This window comes from Erythrolamprus reginae, chromosome 11 (genome assembly GCF_031021105.1).
Source record: "Erythrolamprus reginae isolate rEryReg1 chromosome 11, rEryReg1.hap1, whole genome shotgun sequence".
NCBI lineage: Eukaryota > Metazoa > Chordata > Lepidosauria > Squamata > Dipsadidae > Erythrolamprus > Erythrolamprus reginae.
Window position 1 is genome coordinate 923,677 of NC_091960.1, and position 13,739 is coordinate 937,415.

At 52.2% G+C, this 13,739-nt stretch overlaps 2 protein-coding genes across 2 annotated transcripts in view; both read left to right on the top strand.

The window, feature by feature from the left end:
• The first annotated feature begins 1,643 nt into the window (after nt 1–1,643).
• On the top strand, nt 1,644–7,442 carry ZFP36 (ZFP36 ring finger protein). The gene is made up of 2 exons (XM_070763938.1): nt 1,644–1,743; nt 4,301–7,442. The coding sequence occupies exons 1-2, from the start codon at nt 1,708–1,710 to the stop codon at nt 5,288–5,290; spliced, it is 1,026 nt and encodes a 341-aa protein (XP_070620039.1). The 5' UTR covers nt 1,644–1,707; the 3' UTR covers nt 5,291–7,442.
• A 2,154-nt stretch (nt 7,443–9,596) lies between these two features.
• The window catches only part of PLEKHG2 (pleckstrin homology and RhoGEF domain containing G2), a 65,670-nt gene continuing 61,527 nt past the window's right edge, over nt 9,597–13,739 (top strand). The window contains 1 exon segment of the mRNA XM_070763933.1: nt 9,597–10,023. Coding sequence (XP_070620034.1) covers nt 9,750–10,023 — 274 coding nt within the window. The 5' untranslated portion in view covers nt 9,597–9,749.

Here is a 13,739-nt window from a genome sequence, read left to right on the forward strand (position 1 = left end):
GAAATATTTCATATTTACAGCAACACGAAGCTTAAAACTTCAGCCTGAGGATGGTGAATGTGATTTCACCGAAACGTCGCATAGACACTCAAAATATTACACGGGCAAAACCCGAACTCAGAACAATCTACATACATATACCCGTGAAAATCTACAAAAACAAATACCTATCTATGTATCTATCTATCTATGTATCTATGTATCTATCTATCTATGTATCTATGTATCTATGTATCTACGTATGTATCTACGTATGTATCTACTTATGTATCTACCTATGTATCTACGTATCTATCTACGTATCTATCTACGTATCTATCTACGTATCTATCCATGTATCTATGTATCTATCTATCTATCTATCTATCTATCTATCTATCTATCTATCTATCTATCTATCTATCTATCTATGTATCTATCTATCTATCTATGTATCTATCTATCTATGTATCTATGTATCTATCTATCTATCGATCTATCGATCTATCGATCTATCGATCTACTTCCCTCCCTCTATCTATCTCTACCTACCTACCTACCTACCTCCCATCTATCGCTCGTCCCCCCAGCTACCTCCCCTCTTCTATCCCAAGAGGAGCTGCAGATTCCCGAGTGACCTTCCCACCAAGTTTCCCCCCATGTGTGCAGGGATTCCAGAAAGGGGGGGGGCAGCACAATCCTTGGAGGGGGTGGCATACAAATCTAATAAATTATTACTATTACTATATTATTATCATTATTATTATTATTATTCTGGATAGCGTTGGATAGCTCACGTGTTTGTGGGGGGGGGGTGAACTGGTCGTCCAGCATTGCAGGGCCCCCTCAATTTACTGACGTTCGTTTAGTGACTTGGAAACTCCGAGGGTCCTGAAAGACGTGGCTGACGACCGTTTTTCACGACTGTTTCCGTGTCCCCGTGGGGATGCGATCGAAATTCAGAATGCTTGGCAACTGACGTGTACTCATGACAGTTGCCGTGTGCCCGGATCACGTGATCCCCTTTTGTGACCTCCTGACAAGCAAAGTCCCTGGGGGGGGGGAGCCCCCAGGTTCCTACCTGAGCCACTGCAGGGATTCACGTAACGACACCTGCAGGAAATGGCCCAGGACTCACAGAACCTGCCTTGCTGAACCTACTTTGGGCTCAATGGTGGTGGTAAATTGAGGAGGGCTGTGAGCTGCTGGGTGGGAGGCTGAGCCAGGAGACCCTCCAACCTGCCCCCAGGGTCACCTCCAGGGGCTCCGGAAGAGGGCGAGGTGGGGTGGCCTTTGGGCAGGGGGGGGCTGCGCCTCAAGGCTCTGAGTGCTGGTGGAGTCGAGGGCAATTCTGCCACTGCACCTGGGCAGGGAGTGAAATCGCACGTGGACATGCAGGCACTCAGAGCCTTGAGGGCGAGCACACCTCACCGTCCCACCTGAGCAGCCTGATGGGGATGGGGAACCAACTCCCCCCCCAGCACCCCCTTCCTAGCAGCCTCTTTTAGAGACGAGGCCATCCAGCCGAGCCCTCTGCCCAGGGGGGGACTCCCCAGCCCATCCCAGGCCCGGGAAAGGCCCCGCGGAGGAGCCCGCTGGAGGGAGGGGGGCGGCGGGGCGGGGCGGAGGAGGGGGCGGCGCCGGGATGGGGGCGGGGCCTGCACCGCTTCATCTACGGCCGTCGGACGCCGCGCTCCAGTTGCGAGCGGAGGGAAACCAGGCGGCACCATGAGCTCCATGCTGGACGTGCGGAACCTCTACCAGGTGAGCGGCGCCTTTTTCCGCCGCGGGCTCTTGGGGGGCAACTCGGCTTCTGCCCGGCGCGGCTTTCGGGGGCCCGGACACTCCGTCGGGGCGGCGAGGAGGGCGCGGGGGGAAGCCTCTTCCCGGGGACCCCCGGGGACCTCTCCGCTGCCCAAACGCCGTCGAGGATCCTTTCCGCCCCTTGAAGCTGAACCCGACGGCCGAGCAGCCCCGTCGGCAGGGCGTTGCGGGCTTTGGAGGCCTCCGCATTAGCGGGGCGGGGGTCCCGGCGTGGCTGCCCTCAAGCTGAGCGGCGGGCTTAGACGGAGCGGCGGGGCTTCCGGGCCGGTTCCGGGCTTGGGTGGCTGGTGGGGCGGCGGCAGCGCTTAGAAGCCCCCCCTGGTCCCCTCGGCCGAGGCGGAGACAAACAGGAAGCGCTCGGCCGCTTTTCTAGGTCAAGGCGTGACGTCGGGCTCGGGCGGGGCCTCGGCGGGACGGAGGGCGGGCGGCGGCCGGGCTGGGCAGGCTCTCCCCGTCGGGGGGGGGGGCGAAATCCCCCCTCAAGGCTGGGGGCCGCCAGGACCTCCCCCTCCCCGTCGGGCGCCTTTGGCCGAAGCCCTTCGGGGACCCAGCACCGGCGGCCGGTTCCGGGATGGGCCCTCCGCCCCCTCGGGGTCTCTCCTCCGAGAAAAGAGGAGGGGGCTCCCCGGGGTCCCTTGGCTTGCACTGGAGGAGCCTCTGGATGCCGGCAGGGAGGACGGCGGGGCCCTCGCAGCGTTGGCCCCTCGCCCGTCTCCGCCCGGGATTCAGCTCAACTGTCGAAGCGGGGGGCTTGTGGGACGGGGGCCCGTTGCTTTCCCCCGAACTGCAGCCCACAAAGAACGGCGGTGGGAGGAGATCCCCCCCCCCGTTTAAAACTCCAGCCAGCTTTCAACCAGGTTGAAGGTTCCTGCAGGAAGTTGGTTAGCCTTAAATTCGTTTTTGGTTTCGACACTCGCTCTGGTGGCCCCGCTGGGTGTGTGTGTGTGTGTGTGTGTGTGTGTGTTTCCATCCCGTGCAGGTTGGGCAAGGTGGGGAAGCCCCCCAGCCAGGAGGCGGTTTTGTTGTCAAGCAGCATTTTTCAACCCTGAGTGTGTTTTCTTTTTTCCTTTTAAATATTTTTATTAATTTCCCCCTTTTAAAAAAAAGAAAACACAATAGTAAGTACAAGAAAATTAAATGAATCTCAGTATAGACAGACATTCAAGTGGGCACTTTCTTATGGGGGGGGGACTGCTTGGCCTTCGGCTGAAAAGCAAAAATCTGTGCAGTGGAAAGCGATTTTGGGGGGCCGGGTGGGGGAGACAGGCTATTTCTTGGGGGTGGGCTGGGGTCTGGTGTGAGTTTTGCCAGGGCCAGCCCCCCCTTCTTTCCGCAGGACGCCTGGAAGGTTTTCTGCCCTCTGTTGTCAGCTCTTGGCAAGCAGTCGGCGTACCTGTCAGAGGTGGAAGTTTTTATGCCCCCTTTGGTGACCCCCCGCCCCCCGCCCCTTTCTCTCAGCTTCTTTAGCATCACCAGCCAGCAGCTGTTCCCCTCCGCGGCTCTGCACCAGCCCCCCCTAAAAATAACTCCAGCCCTCCCCACCTGCGCTATATTAAGGCCGCTGACGTCAGCCCCATATACACACCACTGGTCAGCCGGCCTTCCCTATCAGCCGAGAGGGTTTCGGGGTGTGTGTGTGTCTCACTGGACGAGAGGATGTGGAAGTCCCAAGCCCAAGGGGGGGGGACAGGTAGTCTCAAGGAAGGGGCCCCAAGCTTAGAAAGGATAAGTTTCGGGGGCATGGGGAGGAGGGGGGGCAGTGCCCCCAAAATAGGATGCTTTCAACCAACAGTGCTTGAGATTCTACACGGCACAGATGGAAAGGTTGCGCAAGAGTTGTGCGGCGCTCTTTGGCAAGGGATTGGCACACAATGCAAACTGGGTCTCTACTGTCTCCCTCTGACGTGTCCAAATTATGTTTGACTGGCATGGATGTGGTCATTGGTTGGATTTAGGGGTTTTAGTTGGGGTTATTTTAGTTGGGTTAAAATTGGGTTTTTATAATGATTGTTCTATTTGGGTCACTGGACCAGGTGTCCACTTGACTGATTTTTGCTGCTTTATTTGAAAAGAAACAATTGCAAAAACAACATATATGATAGGGAAAAACGTGGTCTTTTTAATGAAAGAAAAATGAAGATGATTGAAGGTGAGAAAACACAGAGCTCTGTTTCATCACCTTCAATCATCTTCATTAGAAAGACTGCAGTTTTTTTCTATCGCTCTCTGATTTCTCACCTTCAATCACCTTCATTTTCTTTCATTAGAAAGACCACGGTTTCTTCTATCATATATGTTGTTTTTGTGATGGTTTCTTTTCAAATAAGACTTCAATTTCAGCTGGTCCACTTGAGAAAGAATGACTTCATTTTATTATTGTATTATTGTATTGCAACTGTTTTTTATTGCTGCAAGCCGCCCTGAGCCCTACAGGATTGGGGGTGGGGCATACAAGTCAAAGAAATTAAATATTAAATTAATTCTCTTCCTCCCGCAGAACCTGCTCAACCTCTCGCTGAGCGAAGAGCTGGACGCGCCCACCTTCTCCTGCAACCGCTCGGCCAGCTCCTCGGAGGCAGCGCTGACAGGCAGCGGGGACTCAGCGCTGTGGCCCCTGCGCAGCCCCTGGAGCCCCAAGGGCGATCCGCCACGCCGCCCGGACCGCTCGGTCAGCCTGATCGAAGGCAAGGCCCCCGCGCTGCCGCCGCCCCCACCACCGGGCTTCCCGCCCCTCAAGCAGTCGGCCCCGCCCACCCCCTCCTCGCGCTACAAGACGGAGCTGTGCCGCACCTTCAGCGAGAGCGGGCGCTGCAAGTACGGCGCCAAGTGCCAGTTCGCCCACGGCTCGTCCGAGCTGCGTTCCGTCAGCCGCCACCCCAAGTACAAGACGGAGCTGTGCCACAAGTTCTACCTGCACGGCGAGTGCCCCTACGGCTCCCGCTGCCACTTCATCCACTTCCCGGAGGAGGCCCAGGCCTTCGGCAGCCACGGCGGGGGGCCCTCCCCACACCTCCTGCGCCAGAGCTTCAGCTTCTCCGGCATGCCCACCGCCCGCCGCACCTCCCCGCTGCCCGGCCTGCCTGACCCGGCCTTCTTTGCCCGGGCCCCTTCCACCTCGCCTCCGCCCGCCTCCACCGACCTCCTCTCCCCGGGGCCCTTCAAGCACCTGAGCCTGGACCCACTCTCGCTGGTCTTCGGGGACTCGACGGTGGTGACCCCCACCGGGGGCTGCTGCTCCTGCCGCTGCGGGAAGGGAGCCAGCTCGCTCCAGAGCCCCCAGGACTACTTCTCGGCCGCCCCCGGCACCCCTCCCTCGGCCCTGCCCCGGACCCCCTCCGCCAACTCCCTCTCGGACCCCGACTGCTACAGCAGCTCCAGCAGCCTCAGCGGCTCCGACTCCCCCGTTTTCGACCAGCACCTCGTCGGCGGGCCGGCGGGGGCCTCTCACCGCCTGCCCATCTTCAACCGGCTTTCCGTCTCGGAATGAGGGGCCGGATGGGACCTCTGGAGCTTGCAAACGGAAGAGGATGGTCCATGGGGATGAGACTCCTTCAGAGACTGGGGGGCACCCCAAAACTGTCCCCCTGCCCAGCCTGAACTGATGCCAGCTGCTTTTCGGGGCTTCTCCTGCTCTTTTGGAGAGGGGGGGCTTTTCCTGCCTCTCACCTGCTGGCCCTACTGCCCTCAAGAGAGGCCTGGGGGGGGCAGAAATGGGGGTCCGGTCCATTCACGTTTCCCTTTCACCACTGAGTGCCTTCAGCCAAATCCTCCCCTCCCTCTCCCTCCCTGGGGAGTGCCTTATAGCTGGGGGGGGAGCTTGGGGAGTCAGTTGGGGCTTTTTGACCATCTCAAAAATGACCTTTCAGGGAGCCAGGAGACCAAGATTGGGGAGGGCGGGGGGGGTCCCTTTCATGTCCTCTCTCTGGTTTTGCACAAGCTCCCCTGGCTGGGCAGAGCCGAGAGGGTCTGTGGGGTGGGTCAGACTCCCCCCCCCTGCACCCCCCCTGGCAGTTCCCTCTCTCCCCCCCACAACCCCCTTGAAGAAATTCCACTGTAAGGAGGGGGCTCCCCTTGAATCCCCCCAGCTAGAAAAGTCTGTAGGGGAGTGAAACAATTCCCACCTGCCTACAGGTGAGGGAGGCGGAGAGAAACACCTGAGCAGCCAGCCAGCCTTGTGCCAAAGATTACCTGTCCCTGCAGGGAGAAAAGGAAGTGTACTTCTTCTATGTAGCAGCTTTATTTCCTTTTTTTAATACAACTTTTCCTCCGGTGGTACGGAGGAAAGAAAAATATATGTATCTCACACCACAGAAACCAGATCAAGGCCAGGAAATCAGACTCCGATGACTTCCTGGTAGCTGTTAGTGTCTCTCTTTGTTTGTTTTTAAAATCATGCTTTATACCAGTGTTTCCCAACCTTGGCCACTTGAAGACATTTGGACTTCAGCTCCCAGAATGGGCATTGAAGTCCAGATATCTTCAAGTTGCCAAGGACTTGGAAAGCCCTGCCTTATACTGTGAATATTCCCTCCTTCTCTGGTCCTCCAGCAAGAAGAGGCTGAGAATTAAGGAGAGGTGCTGAGTTTATCCTTTTCTCTCTCTTTTTTTTTAATCCCTCCCTTGTTGTGCCCTCTGGAGCTTTTGAAATAACAGTGTTTTTTCCCCTGGGGGGGCTTTGAACCCCGATAATTCTGCATCCATCCCCCCCGGGGTGAGAGAGGTTGTGTTTCTCTCTTCGTCCCCCTACCAGCTGCATAGGTGTGAAATTGTACCTTTTTTGGGGGGGGTATCTGAATCCCACTGACAACCCCACCTCCTTTGCTCCAGTGGGGCAAAGTTCCTATTAAGCTTGGATTGATCAAAAGCAGAAAAAAATAATAACCCCTGTTCCATTGGAAACTGGGATCTGAACCAAACTGGACCCCCATCATTCTTCCTCGGAAAGGAAATAATTGAGCCAACTCGCCAATTCCATGAAACTAAAACTTCTGGGAATTCTGCTCCGTCAACCCCTCCGTGTAGGGGAGGATTTGGGACTGGCCAATCAAAGGCCAAATGTTCTCTGCCAGGGATGAAACTGGCAGGAAAGTTTATTTTTTTTGAGTGACCACAAAGCCCAGCATCCACAGAGTGGAAAACAGTGTCCAATTGCTTCAACGTCTGTTAAATTAGATATTTTGCACTGAGGGAGACCAGTTGGGGGAGGAGGGGGAGGAAGGAGGCCTTTTGTTTTTCTAAGCCAATGTCCATGCTGGTCACACCTAAGTGTCATTTTTGTGGTGGGTGTTGTTGTTGTTTTTTAAAATCCTCAAAATGTTTACCATGTAATAAGGCAATAACCAAAACCAAACTATTTATAGAGTCTATTTATTCAAGATGAATTTTATATTGTATTTATCTTTTTTTTTGTAATATTCCAGAATAATATATAAATATCTTATATATGTATATATATATATAATATCTATATTTTTTGTGTGTGAACTACAAAGCAAACAAGATTGTCCTACGATTTTACGATGGTTCCAAATGTTGGCTTTTTTCCTCCGCTTGGGAAAAGGAACCACTGCTACTTCTCCAAATCTCCAAAATGGTGCAACCAACACTCAGTTAATAATAAATCTGAGGATCAGAAAGTCTCACCTGCTCTTGTGGTGTCTGTGCTTGTTCAGAAGGAGCTCTTGAGAAACAATTTCCTACTTGGATCAAACAGAATAAGAGCTGGAAGGGGCCCTGGAGGCCTTCTAGTCCAACCCCCTGCTCAAGTGGGAGACCCTCTACCATTTCAGACAAATGTCTCTTCTGAACAAACCTCCAATGATGGAGCATTCACAACTTCTGGTGGCAAGCAGTTCCACTGGCTAATTGTTCTCATTATTAGGAAGTTTCTCCATAGTTCCAGGTTGCTTCTCTCCTAAATTAGTTTCTATCCAATGTTTCTTGTCTTTCCTTCTCGTGCTTTGGAAAATAGGTTCATCCCCTCTTCTTTGGGGCAGCCCCCGAGATCCTGGAATATGGTGGTTATGTCCTTCTCCAGACTGGCCTAACCCGAATCCTGCCACCGTCCTTCCTGCATTTTTACCTCCAGGCTTTTAATCATCTAAGAATAGAATAGAATTTGTTAAGAATCATGAGGAACAACCCTTCATGATTAGTCAAATAAGCAATGAAGAAACAATATTAATAAAAATCTTAGGCAACAAGTTACCGTCATAAGTGGGAGGAGATGAGTGACAGGAATGATGAGAAAAAACTAGTAGAAACAGAAGTAAAAGGTGTTGAGGGAATTATTTGTTGAGCAGAGTGATGGCATTCGGGGGAAAAACTGTTCTTGGGTCTAGTGGTCTTGGTGTCCAGGGCTCTGTAGCGACGTTTTGAGGGGGGGAGTTGCCACTCTTTGCATTTTTCTTCAAAGCTGTGTTTCTCAACCTTGGACCTTTGAAGATGTGCGGACTTCAACTCCCAGAATTCCCCAGCCAGCAACGGAGTGGAAGTCTGCACATCTTCAAACGGCCAAGGTTGAGAAACACTGAACATCTTTGTTTTATAACCTGGCATTCCAGGTGTGGCCTGACTAAAGCGGTACTAATACTTTGCATGAAAAGAAACGTCAGTCAAGCACAGCATGTGTCATATTCCGGTGCAATTTCAATCCTGGGCCTGTCGGAGGCCCGAAGTTTAAAAAGAAAAAAACGTAGGCAGGGAATCCAGCCAGGGCCCCACCCTGAGAGGGAATGGAGAACTAGGGAGGGCTGGGGAACTCCAGTTTTAAGGGAAGCTGGGATTGCGAAACAAAAAAGGAAGGACCAGATGTTTCTTTCTGGCGGCCAGGACTGGGCTTGCAGAGAGAAAGAGACACGTCACAACCTCCACAGTTAAAACGAAACAGCTGCCAGCTGCTGTAATAAGCAGTTGGGTTTGGCCCCGATGCCTCCTGCGTCAGCAGCTCCCCAGGCAAAGCAGGGTGGGGCCCGGACACATTCCTGCACCCTGGTGTCGGGGAGTCAGCTGACAAGGACGCCCGTCTTAAGGTGGCTGGACTAGGAGAACCGGTTGGGCGGCTTTTCCTGGCTGCTGGGTGGGCCTCCAAGGTGGCACCTCCTGGGCGAGAGTGCCTTGTGGCTTGCCAAATAAACAAAGCGGGCACAGCCCTGCCGACGGTTGGCTTCCAAGGTGTCCCTTGTTCTCCAGTGCCCAGCGGGCAAAGACCCATCCAGACGAGGCCCAGAGGCGCCTTGGAGCGTTATGGATGTTGGTCTGGCCTTGGTTGGCTTTTATCTCCTCCGTCGCTGGAGGTTTTCGAGATGAGACGAGTCTGTCGATTGCGCCCAGGCTGAACTTCTATCCCCCCCCCCCCCCCAAGCAGAAGGAAGTTATGGAGAACCAACCTAGAATTGAGGAGAAATATCTGACAGGGAGAACAATGAACCCGTGGAAGGGCCAGGAAGCAAGCCCTTGCCCTAGCTCACAAGTGTGCACTAGCCAGCTGGTTTTTGGCTGGCACGGGGGCTCAAGGGGGGCATTTTCGGATTCCGGAGGGATGGGGGAGGGCGCTTTTGCCTCTGGAGCCTGGGGAGGGTGAAAATGGGCCCACTGGGTGCAAGAGAAGTTGGGAAATGTTTCTGGCCTCCGGGGGGGGGGGGAGGCAATTTTCGCCCTCTCCAGGCATTGAGTTATGCGTGTGGGCACTTATGCAAGCACCATAGTGTGTGTGCGTGCACACTTTCGGCACCCGAGGGGGAAAAGGTTCGCCATCCCTGGCATAGGGAGAGGGCTGCCCAACCTTGGCAACTTTAAGACTTTGTGGACTTCCAACTGCTAGACTTCCCCTAATGGGGAATTCTGGGAGTTGAAGTCCACAGGTCTCCATAGGCCCATGGGGTCTCCTGCCTGAGCAGGGGATTGGGTGAGTGGGCCTCCAAGGTCCCTTCCGGCCCTGTTACTCTATGGTTATTGGGGGAAACAGATGGGGCCTGGACCAAATCTTAGTCAGAGGGGGGGGCAGGTGTTTATCCTACAAAATGCCCCTCTCTTTCCTCACAGCTGAGTGGAGAGTCAGTCATTTAACAAAGGGCCCCTTCCCCCAAAGTCCATCCACCTTGTCCCAACCCGGCATCCAGGCTTTGCGTGGCCCAAATCCCCACAGCTGCCCAGCCAACATGGCTTCTGATTGGGAAGGGTTGCGTGCGAGTCCCGCTCTCCAAACCCACAAGGAACCAGGTAGGAAAATGGCAGCATCAGTCCTGTCAGCTAGAGCGGATTCAAGGGGGGTCAACATTGAGGCCTGGCCCCAAAATAGAACCCTGGGCCAAGATTTGGAGCAAACCATGGTTTAACTTTCATTAGAATGTTTCATGGAATGTTTGTGTGTGTGTTTGCTTTTAATAACAGGGTTTTTAGTGTTTTTTAAATTATTAGATTTGCTTTTACATTGTTCTTGTTATTGTTGTGAGCCGCCCCGAGTCTACGGAGAGGGGCGGCATACAAATCTGATAAATAAAAATAAATAAATAAATAAATAAATAAATAGAGATTGGAACTGCCTCCCCACTCCTTGCCTTTCGAAAGCTCCTGAAGACCCACCTAGGTCACCAGGCCTGGGGAAATTAATGCACCCCTGGCTGCTATGGTTTCATGTATGGATTGTTAGCTTGTGTGGTTATTTTTCTTTTTATAATGAGGGCTTTAAAATGTTTTTTAATATTAGACTTCTATATGTTGTATTGTTGTTGTGAGCCGCTCCGAGTCCCCGGAGAGGGGCGGCATACAAATCTAATTAATAATAATAATAACAACAACAACAACAACAATAATAATAATAATAATATCAGAATTACAGATTAACAGAATGACAGAGTTGTAAGGAGCCTTGGGGGTCTCCTAGTCCAATCCCCTCCTGCTCGGGTATAAAACTCTAAAACATATCAGAGAGATGGTTGTCCAGTCTCTTCTTCAAAACCTCAGCTTCTAGTGGCAAGCAGTTCCACTGGTTAATTGTTCTCCCTGCCAGGAAATTCCTCCTTAGTTTTAGGTTGGTTTCTCTTCCTGGAGAGCACATTGGCCTTAGGTTTCGGGCTGATGTTCGCCGGAGACACAGCTGGGATTTCACAATTCGTACAAATGGAGCTGAGCTGGCAACTGTGGTGTTGGCCAACGCCTCCCTCCCCACCCGGCTCTGAGCTCATTTCCCATCATGCTGGAGACAGGCACCGTGTAGGAGGGGATGATGGGAAGCGAGAAGGAGCTCAAGGGGTGGACGGTGGCCAGAGGAGGAAGAGGAGGGAAGGGCTGGCCCTGGCTGGGCTGGGTGTTCACCTGCAAATGAGTGGCAGGTTGCTAATGGAGGGAACCGGTTAGGCCTCACCTGCCTCAGGTGAGATGCCCAAATCCCGCCCTTTGGGTGTTCTTTTTTGGGGGGGGTCAGAAGCAGACTTGGGAGTCAAGTTATTCTCCAAGGTACCTGAGGGTAGAACAAGAAGCAATGGGTGGAAACTAATCAAGGAGAGAAACAACTTAGAACTAAGGAGGGATTTACTGACTGCAAAGACTATCAATACATCTTTCAAGTTTCCTCCAGAAGTTGTAGGTGCCCCATTGCTAGAGGTTTGGAAGAAGGGACTGGTCAACCATTTGTCTAACCCAGTGTTTCCCAACCTTGGCAACTTGAAGATATCTGGACTTCAGCATTCACTGGCTGGGGAATTCCGGGAGTTGAAGTCCAGATATCTTCAACTTGCCAAGGTTGGGAAACACTGGTCCAACCCTTTAGCTCAGAATTACATTGCCTTCGGCATGACCTAAGCACAGCTCATAAAATCATCTGCTACAACGTCCTTCCTGTGAATGACTACTTCAGCTTCAACCACAACAACACAACTTCAGCAACAGAGTACCCTACGCAACTAGACTTACAATCCTAGGTTTAGAAAACTTAGAACTATGGCGCCTTAAATGCGACCTAAGCACAGCTCATAAAATCATCTGCTACAACGTCCTTCCTGTCAACAACTACTTCAGCTTCAACCACAGCAATACACAAGCACACAACAGACACAAACTCCACTATAGAACCGAGCAGGGGGTTGGACTAGGAGACCTCCAGGATTCCTCCCAACTTTGTTAGTTTGCTAAGGCCGGAGGTCTCGCCGTTGCCAAGGTTGGACATCCCTGTTCTAGAGTCTCTTCTGGAGGCATCTGTGGCCCATCCTTTCTCCCGCGCGGGGGCTGTGGGTGTGTGCTTGCGCATGTGTGGCTGAGTTCACACATCACACCGAGCCACAGTGGGGTTGGCTGGCTCTTGGCTTGGCGTGACAACCTATTGTGGCTTGCAGGTTGTTATTTGTGGTTTAATGCATTGAGTTAATCCGTCCCATTGTGGTATTCTGGGCGATTAGTGGCGGAGACGATAACGGCTTGACGTGAGAAAGATCAGAAGCCATGTGAGAAAATATGATTTGACTGAAAGAGGAGTAGATGCTTGGAACAAACTTCCAGCAGACGTGGTTGGTCAATCCACAGTCACTGAAAATTAAACCTGCCTGGGATAAACACAGATCCATCCTAAGATAAAATACAGGAAATAGCAGAAGGGCAGACTAGATGGACCAGGAGGTCTTTTTCTGCCCTCAATCTTCTAGGTTTCTTTGTGTCTAAGAGACCTCAGAGGTCTTCTAGTCCAACCCCCTAAAGCTCCCTGTAGCCCTTGACTTAAAACCATTCATTTAGTGACCACTCAAAGTGACTTAGGACCGTTTTTCACTCTTACAACCCGTTGCAGCAACCTCAGGGTGACATAGTCAGCGTCCCCAAGGCTTGGCCAGTTTTATGGCTGTGGTGACGTCCTTAGAGTCACGTGATCCCATAGAAACATGTTTCTATGTCTCTATCCCCTTTTGCAAACAAGCAAAGTCCACACTCATTTAAGAGCCATTTCACAGTGAGTTAATTGCCCTGGACTCTGCTAGCACTCAGAGCCATGGGGGCAAGCACGGGTCACCCTTCCACCTTAGCAGCCCCCTTCTGGGGCAAAGTCCGAGTTGGCCAGAGGACTTTGCTCATCTGCTGTGAATTCCTTCTGCAAACCGGAGTTTGATGTGGGCGAAAGGGGCCGGAAGTGGAGTCCAGGGGGGTTGCAGCAGAGGCCCAGCAGGGCAGCCTTTATCTCAAGCTGGGTGGGGGGTGGGGGAGGGGAGAGAGGAAGGGGGGAGGGGTATCAGTTGCAACCATGTCTCTGCCTCCCATAACAGGTCCGGGCGAGGCCCCCGCAGCAACTTTTGTTCCCAGTCCTCAAGGAGGAACCTGTTTTTGCACACGGCGGATGTGTGTCTTTGTGTCTCTGTGTCGTGTGTCTTGCCACCACAAAGCCACTTGCATCACAGGCTGGAAAATATGTGAACTGCCCAAACGGAAAGGGTGGAGGACGCGGCAGAGTGGCCTTATTTCTCAGCGTATAAGACAGTGTTTCCCAACCTTGGCCACTTGAAGGTATCTGGACTTCATCTCCCGGAATTCCCCAGCCAGCATTTGGGAGTTGAAGTCCAGATACCTTCAAGTGGCCAAGGTTGGGAAACACTGGTATAAGACACATCCTTTTCCTCCCTGAAAGAGGGTACAACAATAATAATAATCATCATCATCATCATCATCATCACCATCATCACCACAATAATAATAATAATAATAATAATAATAATAATAATAATCATCATCATCATCATCATCATCACAATAATAATAATAATAATAATAATAACAACAACAATAATGGTTTTGGGGTTAGGAGTAGAAACCACAGGGTCAGGGAGAGCATTCCAGGCATCAATCACTTTATTGCTGAAGTCGTATTTTTTGCAGTCCAGTTTAGGGTGGTTGACATTGAGTTTAAATCTATTACGTGCTCTTGTGCTGTTGCGGTTGAAGGTGAAGTAGTTGCTAGC

What these genes read in the sequence shown, in the direction of transcription:
- ZFP36 (XM_070763938.1), top strand. Translation starts at nt 1,708, where the DNA reads ATGAGCTCCATGCTGGACGTGCGGAACCTCTACCAG. An exon ending in ACGTGCGGAACCTCTACCAG is followed by an intron (nt 1,744 to 4,300) that starts GTGAGCGGCGCC and finishes TTCCTCCCGCAG; the next exon opens with AACCTGCTCAACCTCTCGCT.